Source organism: Plectropomus leopardus, chromosome 10 (genome assembly GCF_008729295.1).
Source record: "Plectropomus leopardus isolate mb chromosome 10, YSFRI_Pleo_2.0, whole genome shotgun sequence".
In the NCBI taxonomy this organism is placed as follows: Eukaryota; Metazoa; Chordata; class Actinopteri; order Perciformes; family Serranidae; genus Plectropomus; species Plectropomus leopardus.
The window spans coordinates 3,400,179-3,414,268 of record NC_056472.1 but is presented as its reverse complement, the minus strand read 5'-3'; the positions used below and the strand labels follow the sequence as shown (position 1 = coordinate 3,414,268).

Here is a 14,090-nt window from a genome sequence, read left to right as displayed (position 1 = left end):
ACCGGATGAAGAGACAAACGTGGTTTGTAGAGAGTTGAGTGAGGTTGTTGTTTTTCATTGTAGTTTATGTTCCGTCCCGTTAATTACTCGAAATGACTGAAAGTAAAGCCGAAGCGGCTCCTCAGAGGGCCAAAGAGCTGCTGGCTCTGGACCCCAAACAGGAGTCTGAGTTCAAGAAGAAGGTGCAGGAGGCGAAGAAGAACAAATCCGGCAAGGTGGGTGCACGTGAGGAAACATGAATTCACAAAGCACGAGGCTGCCAATGTTTCGTTTATTCTAATTTCTTCTAGCTGGAGCAGGTGTCGCAGCTTATCCCGTTACCCGTCAAATGTTGTGACCTAGCTCACTGTAATTTCAGCTAACATTGTCGGGAGTAGGCCTTAATATAGCCCGTTTACCACAGTCCAGTCTCTGACTGTTACAGCTGCTATGAGGTGTAATGAGGTACTTTGTCACATTAAAGGGGAACGTCGCCGAAATTAAGAACTCCAAAGCTTATTCCGTAAGATGTTTGGACCTAGTTAACTGAAATATCAGCTACCATTAAAGGGGGCGCCAACTTAGCCAGTCCACCATGGTCAGGTCTGACTGTTACAACTGCCGTGAGCTATTCTCTCTCAAAGCCAGAAACCAGAGCAGAAAGTCTCAAACTTGTGCTGTCATTGGGTATAAAGTCTGGAGCTGCTCCACAGATAATTCAGCTAGCAGGAAACTGACCCACAACGTTACTTACAACTTGTAATAATGTATTTTTTAAAACACTTTAATCAACTGTTCAAAGAACTTTTGAAGGATGTTTATTATTTTAAACAATGTTCCCCTAAGGTTAGATGCTGTCTAAGACGTATAGTTATAACTGCAATATTCTGAGGATGTTTTGGTGATGTTGAGAGGTGAAAGATCATATGATGTTCTTTTATAAAACACAATGTTACATGAGAACAAAGCAAGAACATTTAATAAGAAAAATTTGAACATATTGTTGAGAAGAACATTCTATTACAGAACATTTTTAATGGAAATGTAATTTAGTGTGATATTCTAACAAAAATTAAATAAATAAATGTTTTAAACATTTCTTGAGGTTTATGGAGACTGTTCTCAATTTTAGGAAGAAAAACTTGTAATGAAAAAAACTTGCCGCTGCAAACATCACTGAAACATTGCAGTGGTTGCATTGTGCCATTCTCAGAATGTTTTTAAGACCACAAATTGTTGGCTGGTTTTACTTGAACCTGATTTTATGAACCCACTGAATGTTCATATTCGTTTTAACAGCCAAATAAGATGTAATCTATCAGAATATTTCCCAGTTGTGAAACAGATGATGTCCCCATATACTCAGAATATTCCCCTGGCTGCCCTCAGTGTCATCTAGAACATCAACCAAATCACCACAACAAATTTGAGTTTTAGCACTCTAGTTTTTTGGATTTGGGAGAGAGTTGTTTCTGTTTACTCATTTTTAGCCTGTCTCAGACCACAGGAATAATGTTTTATGTATTTAAAAAAGCTATATTTTACGTATTAAATTTGGAAAATGGGCATAGTACCCCTTTAAGTTCCATGCTCAGTTAGCTGGCTCATAGTGTATTGGTTTGACAGCGTCAAGACCAAAGCAAATAATGTGACTCAGGTCTGTCTGAAAAGCTGCACATTGTAACTTTTTTTTGTCTTTATCAATACAAAATGCATTAATGTGCATTTAAAGGTAATTATATGTCACATACAACAAGTAATAAAAAAAGATGCTGTTATTTAACATTAATGTCACAAGTATTAATCAAAATACAGATAGTAAAACAATAGTAAGAAACAAGTTATGATTGAAATTAAATATTAAACATGTTTACATTATGGGGAATACATTAGGCCTTTTTAACTGCTGATGTTTTAATTTGTCATCGGAAAATCACAGGTGTCACTAATAACACTAACAATGGCTCTGTTTCATTCAAGTGTCCCATTAAGCCATACTGGAGTCATCATGCACTATACCAGGAAACAGAAGCAGCTGAATGGAACTCCATTATTTACTTTATTCTACAGCTGTTGTCTGTCTATGATGAAGTTGAAATGTGCAATCTTAAAAATACATGCATAGGTGATTCTTGCTTTGTCCTCATGTTTATTCTCTCTCTCTCTTTGTTTTTTTTTATTTTGCAGGAGAGCCGTTTGACGCCTGGAGTGATTTATGTTGGTCACCTGCCTGTCGGGCTGTTTGAACCACAGCTGAAATCTTACTTTGAACAGTTTGGGAAAGTCTTGAGGCTGCGGCTGTCCAGGAGTAAAAAGGTAGCACAGATGATATCGAAATACATGAAGCTAGTTTAAAATATTGAACTCAACAAAGCCTGATATGATCGATTTCCATTTAAGAGTAATGTGTTCTGATAAGAAAAACATATGCTATTTTTGTGTTTGGTACGCATTAATAAGATCATTTTGAGCTGGTTAACCTCCAGGTTTTTCTTTTCCACTTCTTATTCTGTGCATTACGAATGAGGATTCAGGTTTTCTCAGTTTGCTGACTGAACTGTTGGCTAAAACAGTTCCATCAGTTTGACTGGAGATGACTGCTGATTTTGGCTCAGACTGAAAATGATCTCAGATCAAACAGTGGTCTGAGATCAGATAACTGAGCCTAAAGTATTTTGGTACGTTAAGCTTATCACCTGCTCACCCATTGGCAGAGTGATAAAACCCATGTGCCGACAACAGCAGCAGGAAAAAATGATCTAAAAGCATTACATTGAAATACATTTAATAAGTAAAAACAGATTGGCCAAAGCCCTTTGAAAACTGAACCAATTGTCTTGATTTCTTTGAAAAACATGTGAGGGCGACGAGCAATTTGGCAAGAAATGGCCCAGAAATTAGCAAGAAATTAGAAAAATATTCAAAAAAGGCACAAAAAGCAAAACAAACAAATAAACAAACCAAGAAAATAACGTGCTAAATAAAAGTGCTAAAAAAAATTATTATTTTGTCTAACATACTTTTAAATACATAATTAAGAAAATTCTATGCTAATTAGCTGTAAACTATTATGTGGTACGGTGCATAAAATGGTAACATTGATGTTTTAAACTGTACTTGGTCCCTAAAATAAAATGAAATGAAATGAAATAAAAGTTTTCTGGACATTTTTCTCTCAGTTTTGTTGATAATATCTAATTATCCATCCCAGATCATTATCAGGCCATTTTCTTGTCACCTTTGAATATTTTTTACAGTTGACAGGACAATTCTTGCTAAGTTGCTCACTACGTGTTTTTAAAAGAAATCAAAAAAAATGTTCTCAGATTTCAGAGATAAAACTGTTTGTTAAAAGCATCCGAATGCAGCACAAGAAAACTGATGTCAACGCAGGTTTTAAAGGGTCAATCAAATGCGGATGTGTGATATGAAAGTGCTGAGATATGTGATACTGTGATATATGTTTTTTTTAATTAATGTTTTTCTGTCATTGTGTCAGACAGGTGGGAGCAAAGGATATGCGTTTGTAGAGTTTGAATGTGACGAGGTTGCCAAAATTGTTGCCGAGACCATGAACAATTATCTCATGGGAGAGAGACTCATCAAATGTGAGTATTGCTCATGTACAGGTCTAGTATTAACTGACTTTCAATGATTTGTTTACAGAAATGATCACAGTAAAGATATATTATGTCTGTTTTATGAACACTGTGAGTCAGTCATCTGTCTTCCTTTACTGGCTGTCAGTGTAAATTGCACCGAGATCACTCCCCTGATGTTGTCGATGCTCTTTCCCAGGTCACTTGATGCCTCCAGAGAAGGTGCATGAGAAGCTGTTCGTTGGCTCCCAAAAAGAATTTGCAAAACCCTCAAATCCTGCTGTGGCGCGCTACAACAAGAAACGCACAGAGGAGCAGGTCGCCAAGATGAAAAGCAGACTCCTGCGGAAAGAGGCGAAGCTCCGCAAGAGAATCGCAGCACACGGCATCGACTACGACTTCCCTGGATTTGTACGTATCTTTAGACTAAAATAGCGACTTTAAAATGGCAGCTAGTGTAGCTGTTGTGTATTAATCTCAGCTAAAAAGACTCATTCCTGAAATGTCAATGACCAACCTTATATACCCAATTATTTAATTTTTTGGCTCAAATCTTTGTTCTGAGAACTTCACATTAACCCTCATTTAGCACATTTTACGCGCTCTTCATTCTTTTTTTTGATAATTTTTTGCTGTGTTCATGCACATGGCATACATTTTAGCAAGACTGTGTATTTTTGATTAATCTTGGAATTTCCAGCTCAGTTTCTACAATAAGTTTAAAATACACTGTGGAAACTGAATTGTTACATCCAGACTGTTCAGTGCAAAGCCCGTTTACCACACCATTGAACCCATTCAAACTGCAGTGTTTGATTCCACAGCTGTCAAAGCATAAAAACATGCACTGTATTATTTCTGGGTGTCATTCTGGGCTTTTGCCTTGGAATTTAAATATTTGACCATTTTTCACATGATGACATTTTTTTTTAATGGAGAAAATAAATGGTTTTTCCACTAGGTGCATTGTCACAATCAGAGTTTCTGCAAATCATTGACATATCCCAGACTGTGATTAAAAAAAAAATCTACTCTGCATAGTATATTGAAAACAATTATTTTTCTTTTTTCATCTAAAACCATGGTAGCATCATGAATTAAAACTGGCATTTAAAGTATTAATATTCTGAGAATTGACGAATATATGATATATTTGATTAGGACTGATGTTGGTAAAAAACAAATTTACTAAATAAAAGTAGACAATATGAATGTATAATATTTCTAACTGTATTTTAACAGTAATTAAACCTTACGTTAACACTTCATTTAACTTCATTATATTACTCTATTTAATTTAATACTAACAGTATTTTCACTTTATTAACAGTACTTCATTTAACTTTATTATGATCATACTTAAATCTTTTTGTAACAGTACTCAATTATAATATTACTTAATTTGACTTTATTATAAGACTGCTCAATTTAATTCTAATGATACTTTTACTGTATAGTAATAGTAATTTAATTTAACTTTATTATAACAATACTTTATTTTATTGAATTTAAACAGTACTTTATTTAACTTTCTATCGCAGTAAATTATGTAACTTAATTATAACTACTTTATTCATTTCTACTATTACAGTACTTTGTTAAAATAGAACTTCATTTAACTTTATTACAAAAGTACTTCATTTAACTTTATTAAAGCATTTATTTTAACTGTATAATGTATGTTGTGTATTGCAGTATAGCCTAAAAATATTGTGATAGTGTTTTTAGGCCATATCGCCCAGCACTACTTGTGTATGAGTCTAAACATTTTTATTTATTTTTTTTAAATCCTGCAAAGTATACCTTCAAGAACACAAGTCCTCAAAATTTAGAAATGTTATAGAGCCGTGATAATTGGCATAATCTTTGTGTCAAAACATGGAGTTTTATGGGTGTACTGCATTGTAGAGCCCCTCTATGAGTATCTATGCTTTGTTTTGTTGGCACCATGTTAACATTTAGTGCTCTCTGTACTCTCAGGCTGCCCAGGTGCCTCAGAAGAAGAAGTCCTCAGATTCCATGGATGCATCTACATGTAGTGATGTAAGGTCAACACTAATATTGCATTCAGCTTTGGCACAGACTGAAAATGGCCCCAGGTGCACCAGTGATCTGGGGTCAGACAACTGTGCCCAGAGTATCGTGGTGCGTTAAGCTTATCGCGTGTGTCTCTTGGTGGCTGCGTGATAAAACCCATGTACCCACATACTGTGTTAACTCAGAACTGCATTGTATGACCAAAGTAGAAAACTTGAAGAAAACAAATCAGCACTCTCTCTGTACCTGAATGAGCATGTGTGGCTAATGAGCACATCTGTTCCACTGCAGGACACCACGCCACTCTGCACCCCCTCTGTCCTGGAGAGGAGGAAGTCCATGGTCGTCAATGACGACGATGAAGATGATGAAATTGTCATTAAGATGCCAGCTGCGGTGGATGATGAAGAGAGCTCGTCAGAGGAAGACGGTGAGGAGAAGGACTCAGAGAGCGAGGAGCCCGCTGAAGAGGGCGCAGAGACACAGTGAAAGTCCTCACTGTGTTAGTGTGGACTTTATTCTCTGGCTGTCGGAGTACAGTCGCATGCATCAACTTTGAACTGTGTTCAGAAATCAGTGTGTCTTTCAATATGTGGAAATCACACCATTTGAGACACTTGTATGAAAGATACCGCCATGATTGTGGGTATTACTTCAGTGAGCACATTGGATGGTGCGTGCAAAATCACAGAGTCTGATTTATGGGCAGCAGTTGTGCCTGGACTTACTTGACATCGACAGATGTGCCTCTCAGTCTTGCAGCAGGCCGTTATGCTCCCTTGTCTTCGAGTGTTGTTAAATTTGTACTGTTAACCAGTGGTTCTCATCCCTTTTTCTTATCGAGGACTCATATCATAAAATTTAGCAATAATTAGTTTTTTTTAGAAATGGTTAAGACCAGAATTCTTAAGTTGTTATCCACAGTTGAGGAGATAAGCATGGAGAAAGTGAAACCTGTGATCAGAATAGACACTCTCATGACTCACACTCACACTGGGCTCACTTCTGTTGTGAGTTAAATATTGAAAAAAAATATTCCCCATTTTTCCGGGGACTCCCGAGAACTCCCTCAAGAACCCCTGGGCATCCCTGGACCCCTGGTTGAGACCCACCGATGTAAACTATGATCTTTAAAATAAATGATCCAAAAATGTACTCTGGAGCAGTCATTTAATTTGTGTTATTTTTCAGATTAACAATAAAAAAAACATATACACACACTGGCAGTGCAGTAAGCCTTTTTTTAAAGAACATTTTGACATGTCACAATAGGAAAAGCACATGTAAATAGAATAAATCAAGTCTGAATCCAGGTTCTGGTCAGGAGCCCAATAAAAGATAATATAATCTTTTATAGGTTCCTGCTTCCTGTCGCCCGTGTTGATTTACTGTCACACTATTATGTCTAACACTTGTATAGATTACATTCATCGTTAATGGTATAAGCAACACTACTGTGAGGATCTATATGCCTGCTGTGATGTCCACAATATCAAATTCTGCAATTATAACATGACTTTTTTTCATGTTTCTACAACACAGTGGGAAGAATTGTAGCTTTGACCCTTACTAAATTACAATGCCTGTTAATGTTCAGTATATTAATGCTTCATAATAAAGTAATAAAAATACTAACCATCATTATCAACAGAGATTCTGAATTTGGTGATTTAGTTACATAGTTACTGTTTGACCCTAAAGGACTGTTGAGGAGAGAAGGGTTTGGTGCCAAATGAAGACATTTGTGATATTTTTTAAGCACTGTGAAGGGAAGTATATTTTTTATTTTTGTAAATTTTGGTCCAGAGGAGGGAAATGTCACTTTAAATGGTTGTATTTGTATTTGTTTTAAAAACCCTCTCAAGTCCAAATACAGGTTTGAAAGATGTTTTTTCTTTAAAAATCACCAAATTTACACTGTTGATCATTGCCGAAAACAGAAATTATAGTCAGAATTTCACATTTTTGGCAGCCCTTGAACATCTCAAGCATGACAAGAGCTTCTGTTTTAGTATTAATTTTATTCCATGTGTGTCTGCCAAAAATTTGCACTAACCATATCCTGTAAAAAAACAAAAAATCACCCAACAATATCAACATATTTTTCCTAATACATCACTTTCCCTCCTCTATAAATAACCTTAAAATAGTTTATATATAATACAAACATATATGCATTTCAAACTCACTAGCAGGATGTAGTATTCAGAGGGTAAAATAAATTCAAAACACTGCCATTTAAAGTTGTATGTCCCTTCCCCAAGACAAAAAACAAACAAACAAAACAACAACAAAATCCAAGTCCCTCCTAAGTTCTTTTTTTAAAAACGCCTTCTCCGTTTTGCATAACCCCATCCCCCCTCGCAAATTACGAACAGTCCCTAACCCAAATCGCCGGGTTATGCGTCACACCGGAACATCTTTTCCCGAAATTCAGAAATGTATCCTCCAGCCCTCATTTTGTCTCGAGACGGACACCGAACCTTTAAATCCCCATTTTCTATCTTTGCGTGCGCAACAGTTTGAGTGATAATGTAAATACTGTCCTCTACAGCCCCCATGTGTCCAGTAGAGGTCGCCAGACGTCGAGTTTTGCGGTCCATGCTGCACACAGACAGGTTTTTTTTTTGCATTGCCATGCGACAGTTTTCCAAGTGCCAACATCATCCCTGGATCGACTGCGCATGCGCACGACGATCCCATTCTTGTCCTGCAGGCAGCATTCCGGGTGGAGAGTGTGAGTGAGAGAAAGAGAAAGACACAAGAGATTTGAGGCCGTACACTGTACATTTACAGAAAGGAGCACGAGCTGTATGTCCAGAGCAGCTGCGGAGGTTAAGCGGGATATGGTGAGTAGGAAAAATAATGCTGTAGGTACACCTCCTCGCCTCCTTGTCACATTTTCTCCTCTTTGTGCTGCCTGTCTGAACTGACGTTTCATTGAAAGGAAGGGCTTCGCTAGGGGCTAGCTTTAGCTTTTATTCCCCTGCACACCTTCTCTGTCTGGTTACAGTAGGGAGTTTGGCCTGCTGTTTTAGGGAGAAACAAAGAAAAGGAATGTTTTATGGCCGCGGGGGGACATTACAGGGGAAGCTTTTTGTTTCACGTTAGCAGTATATGGTGGCTGTCAAGGCGCTCCTTGGTCTGGCATTGCTAGCAGTGATGGTCAGGAGCTAGCAGGAGCTCTGCTAACGATGTAAAAAAGCAGAGAGGGGTGTGTGTGTGTGTGTGTGTGTGTGTGTGTGTGTGTGTGTGTGTTTTCACACCAAGCAAATCTGTGTGACCAGGACGAGCTTATCAAAGGTGAGAGTAGTAGTCTGGTGTAGGGCTTCAAATTGTGGGCACTTTCCTTAATTGATTAATCTGTTAACTAACGATCGATTAATCGATTAATCGTCATTTGAAACAAATATAAATAGAAACTGCTATTTCAAACTATCCAAACTGCGTTTTAACCTCAGTCAAAGCTCACAGTAACATATTGCATACATTTCAACAGCATTTCACAGCCTATCCATCAATCGGTTAAATTTCACATTTTTGATTAAACTTTTAATGACTGATTAATCAATCATCTATTAATTCTTATCACCTCTAGTGTGGTGTAAATTGAATAAAGAGGAATCACAAGCAATTTTAGGATAGTGTTAAAAAATCATTTCACAAATTAAAATGTTGATGACATATATTGTATTTCAAGTTTAACAGCTCAGCAGCTGCAAAATTAGAAACCAAATACATTATTAACAAAATGTAGTTTGCTCTGACCATTGTTGGGTTGCAATGTATGAGACTTTCATGGTATGAAAACCATCTCAGAAAATATCACGGCGTCATGGTATTGCGGTGTTACAGAACTATGATTAATAGCAATTACAATGATGCTTAACCGTTTTGAATCCTTGAACAAATTGTTGTGATTTCTTTCAAAAACATGGGAAAATGCAAAAAACAACTTAGTAAGAAATGCACCTTGAATTACAAGAAACCAGTAGATTAATTTATTTATTTTTTATAGCCAGGGAAAAATATAAGAGAAAAAAAAGAAAAAAGCTAGAAAAAACGAATTAGGCTATTTACTTTATTTTTCTTCTGTTTGTTTTGTTTGTTGGTTTTAACTAATTATCAGGTTATTTTGTCGTTCTTTTTAATAATATCTTGTACCATTAAGTGTTGTACCATAGTTTCTAAGTTTTGTACCATTTTGTCTTTCGTTGCTCATTGCTTTCTTCCTGCGTTTTTGAAAGAAATCAAGCCTATTTGCTCATGTTTTAGAGGACCAAAGAAGTGAAATCATAAATTTTTTACTTAAAAATTTTATTACTACAGTTCAAACCTGAAACCATTGTTTTTAAATGAAAGTATGCGTCTCCCTTTAGAAAATAAATAAAGGTAAGATTCTTCATACAATGACATTTTTCATTGCCGCAGATAAGCAAATGTACACGTATGATAACTGTCAATTTCTGTGGTACGCTACACCTTGAAACTGGTATACTGTTGCAACCCTCGACCATTGCAGCTTCTTCAACAAATACACACACCATGACACCTAAATATCAGTGCATACACAATACGAGAAGCAATCATCAGAGGCCCCACGATAGGATATTATGACGATACTTTAGACATCATGATACAGTATTAAACTTTATGCGATATACTAAGTGCTATATCATACGCAACTGAACTTGCTTGAGTTTCTTGAAGATGCAACAACGGTGTCAGTGTTTTGTGCTGAATCTCCACGTTCAATATCGCTTTCCAGCTCCTCCATATTTGTTTGTCTGGGTGTCGTGCATTGTGTAGACACCCCCTCAGCCACACGGACGGACGTGTGGCTGAGGGGGTGTCTGCACAATGCACACAAATAAAAATAAAACTTTTGGTAGCCTACTACGATAATAAAATCAGTTGTTCTTTTTTCCTGTTCAGTGGATACATTTTGCTGCAGTAAAAATAACAACTGAGATGAAAGTATTCTCTTATTTGATGATGCAGATGTTGAGAAAGGTTTTCTGGGGAGATCATTTGCAGTTGAAAAAGGGCAATAAATCACAATATATTGTGATAAATTTTGTTGCAACACTTAAAATGACATTAATAGTGTATCATGACTTTTGTATCATGATAATTTCGTATCGTTGGGCCTCTGGGGATTCCCACCCGTACTTGATACATCGCCGCACAGAATATTGCGATGCTGTCCTGTATTGATTTTTTTCCCCTCACCCCGAATGCACAGTCATGTACAGAGCACACAGACACATGGCTATACACATACACACAATCTGTTGTATCGGTTCTATTGTTTTTATTATGTATTTTTATATCTGCTGATTTAGTTAGTTGCAGTTTAAACCCATAAACATTGCATCATTCATTTCTACGTAACAATGTTTGTGTTTTCCTCACTAAATAAACTACCAAATAAATAGATTAAGCAACTGTTGCCACAGCAGACACGTAGAAAGGGAAAGTTCTTTCATTATTTGTGCTCACATAATGATTGCATCACAAAGGAGAAAGTAGTTCACACGTTATGGCACCAAACAAGTCATAGTCCAGTGAATCTGGCCCGTATCTGGCTGCTTCAGGACCTGCAGGTTTGAGTTTCACCCCCCAGAACAAATACCTCATGTTTGACAGAGGCTGTTTAAACAGTTCTTTCAAGTAGACAGTCTTGTCACACAAAACGCCCGGGGTTGTTTGAATGGAAGAAGCGCAGTCAGCATATGATCGAGCACTTTGGAGCAAATAAACACCGCAGCGTCCTCCTCGTGTCTTATTCACATTGAGTTCAAGCCGAAGCCCTCAGCCCCCTCTGGGTTTCCATGGCAGTAGTGGGCTGTCAAGCTGAGCATTTGAAGCTGTCAGAGATGGAGGATGTGTTTGGGTGAGGGAATTATTTCAGAGCGTTAGTCTAACTGTCTTTTCATTTTGTTTTTATTTTTAATTTTAAGTTTTTTTTTAAGTTAAATTTGTTTTAATTTTGATTATATTTGTGAAAGTACATTTGTTGTGTGAGCAGCGTTGTATGTCATCTGTGGATACTCGTGTGTGGCTCTGCAACTGTAGCATATTGATGTACTGGGGACCTACTTACATCACGGCCAAAAGTATATAGACACCCATATCTGTTAATAACACACCTTATTGCATAACAGCGTCAGCTCCTCTGGTAAGACTTTTTACAAGATTTAGGAACCTAACTGCAGAGATTAGTGAGGTCAGCCACTGATGTTGGGTGGGCTCAGACATTTTGTTAATAGATTGATTAGTTGATGAGAGAGAAATAATCTATTTTGATAACGGCTTTACATATGATTTCAGCTATTAAGCTAACAAAATCTGGTTTAGGCTTCCAAAATGTTAGGATTTTAAGGCTGTTTTTTAGGCTTTATGAGATAGTAAACAGAATCGCTTTGGGTTTTGAAATGTTGATTTGACAAAACAAGCAATTTGAAGATATCATTGTGACCACAGGGTAGAATTTGATGGGCATTTTTCTCTATTTTGTGACATTTTCAGACTAAATAATTAATTGCAAAAATGACACATTAATTGGTGATGAAAATACAGTCAGGGTTGCCAAGGTCATGGAAAACCTGGAAAAGTTGTGGAATTTTACAATCATGTTTTCTAGGCATGGAAAAGTCATGGAATCAGTAAAAATCATTGAACGTTTTTGAAAAGTCATGGAAATTGTATTGTGTGTGTAGCAATTGTTACAGACATCATTTGTTGATAACCTTCCATGTAATGTCACATAACAGCAAATTTGTTTTCTGTAGCTGTCGACGTATCGTAGCTCTACTATGTCAGTTTGGACGTATCTTCATTTTTCAGCTACAAAGAGAGTTTGATTCTGATATGTTTGAAAAACGGTGGGAGAGTCTGACAAAAAAAAAAATTGAAGAAAGTTTTGAAATTTTGTTCATTAAAATTGTGTGCGAACCTTATATAATAGTAGATGCAGCCTGACTGTTAAATTGTCTAAAATATCATTGTATGCTGTACAGTAGGACTCTCAGTAAGGACAGAAGGTGATACTTTTGGCCAAATAATTTATATTAACTAAACCATTCTACTGTACTGTAAGATAAAAAAAACCCTGTAAATGAATTAAGTGTGAGGAATGCTAATGTATCTTAAGGGATCAAAAATAAAAGATTTTATAATGAATGAACCTCTACCGTCTGCTGTCCTCTCTGCTCCTCCAGGGCTCTCCAGGGCAGATCCCGGGACAAGTCATGGAGCTCTAAGCTAGTCCCTCTCCATCCATCTGCATTTGCTGTCTTGCTCGCTGCTTGCCAAAACCACCTCCTCTACCCCTGCTGTAGCGGTTTGGCTCAGACTCCTAGAAGAGAAGAAGAGGGGGAAAAAAACCCAAGTGGGAGGGAGTAGTAAACTTTCCCCAGCTGCTGTCCAGACACACACATGCTGCATTGCTGCCATTCCCCAAGCCCTGCTCCATCCATCCCTAGGGCACGGCCACTAGCCTGCTAGCAGCTAGCACCTGGCACGAAGACAAGGCCTGTCCTCGGGGATAAAAATACAAGCAGACTGTGTACACTTGCTGCTTTCTTTTTTCTCCCTTTTCCGGGTCACCCAGCCCAAACACTCATTAACTGGGGCTCCTTTTGTTTAGCTGTCATTCCCGCTGCTTTGAGCAGTGGAGGATCACTAGCAGCCAGTCGGTCAGTCATTCAGCGAGGAAGACTGAGGAAGCCAGAGGGGAGGGTTATCAGAGGCCAGGATGACAGAACCCAGCATGGAGAACTGCCTGGCCCAGGTCCTGCAGAAGGACATGGGTCGCCGGCTGCAGGTGGGGCAGGAGATCATTGATTACATTTTGGACAAGGAGAAGTCCCACGACCTGGAGCAGGATCAGACTGCACTGGACAAGATGGTGGACGGCATCGCCAGCTCCTGGGTCAACTCCAGCAACTTCAAGGTAAGCTCCACTGATGGCCAGTGAACAAAAAAGGTTTTTGGGGACAGCAGGTTGTGGGAAGAATGCACTCATTCTGGGATTGTTTGCATCTTTTGAAATGAGGGGAACTTATCCATAGGTAGCGTGTTACATACAGTAAATGCCAGTCTGCACCCAGTTTGGAGCAGTGTTTCTGCAGATCCTTAAAAAGTCTTAAAAGCTTTGAATCCATTTATCTCAAAATAAGGCCTTAATTGGCAATAAAATGTCTCAAATCAAGCTTTCAAAGGTCTTTTAAATACTTAGACATTTGAGGAGGGATTTTTATGTATGCATTATATTATGACATTGTATTGCAAAAGTTAAAAATAATGGGTAACTTTAAAAAAAAAAAGAATTTCACCAAATGCCTCCTGATTAACATTTTTTTTAGGTGGCACTATTTTAGGTGGCAAAGTTGGTTTTGTGGCTGACCCCTGGACAACAGACTATACTATAACTTAAATGTCATATTTTGGACAACACACTGTATTATGACT

General features: G+C 37.6%; 2 protein-coding genes and 2 non-coding genes across 11 annotated transcripts in view; all 4 read left to right on the top strand.

Moving 5' to 3' along the window:
- Position 1: 1 nt before the first annotated feature.
- nifk (nucleolar protein interacting with the FHA domain of MKI67) lies at positions 2 to 6,770 on the top strand. Its single transcript, XM_042494842.1, has 6 exons — positions 2 to 215; positions 2,167 to 2,295; positions 3,479 to 3,587; positions 3,778 to 3,989; positions 5,559 to 5,621; positions 5,907 to 6,770. Exons 1-6 carry the CDS (start codon positions 93 to 95, stop codon positions 6,102 to 6,104), a joined length of 834 nt encoding a protein of 277 aa, XP_042350776.1. The 5' UTR covers positions 2 to 92; the 3' UTR covers positions 6,105 to 6,770.
- LOC121949650 lies at positions 2,591 to 2,720 on the top strand. Its single transcript, XR_006106273.1, has one exon. It is a non-coding gene; the product is annotated as a small nucleolar RNA ACA64 (small nucleolar RNA).
- On the top strand, positions 5,657 to 5,787 carry LOC121949651. Its single transcript, XR_006106274.1, has one exon. It is a non-coding gene; the product is annotated as a small nucleolar RNA ACA64 (small nucleolar RNA).
- Positions 6,771 to 8,349: 1,579 nt separating the features above from the next.
- The window catches only part of clasp1a (cytoplasmic linker associated protein 1a), a 115,846-nt gene continuing 110,105 nt past the window's right edge, over positions 8,350 to 14,090 (top strand). For all 8 annotated transcript variants that reach the window (XM_042494519.1, XM_042494515.1, XM_042494512.1 and 5 more), the window contains exons 1-2: positions 8,350 to 8,464; positions 12,839 to 13,572. In XM_042494519.1, coding sequence (XP_042350453.1) covers positions 13,375 to 13,572 — 198 coding nt within the window. In that variant the 5' untranslated portion in view covers positions 8,350 to 8,464; positions 12,839 to 13,374. The remainder of the gene's footprint in view (positions 8,465 to 12,838; positions 13,573 to 14,090) is intronic.

What these genes read in the sequence shown, in the direction of transcription:
- nifk (XM_042494842.1), top strand. Translation starts at nt 93, where the DNA reads ATGACTGAAAGTAAAGCCGAAGCGGCTCCTCAGAGGGCCAAAGAGCTG. An exon ending in GGCTGTCCAGGAGTAAAAAG is followed by an intron (nt 2,296 to 3,478) that starts GTAGCACAGATG and finishes TCATTGTGTCAG; the next exon opens with ACAGGTGGGAGCAAAGGATA. An exon ending in ACTACGACTTCCCTGGATTT is followed by an intron (nt 3,990 to 5,558) that starts GTACGTATCTTT and finishes CTGTACTCTCAG; the next exon opens with GCTGCCCAGGTGCCTCAGAA.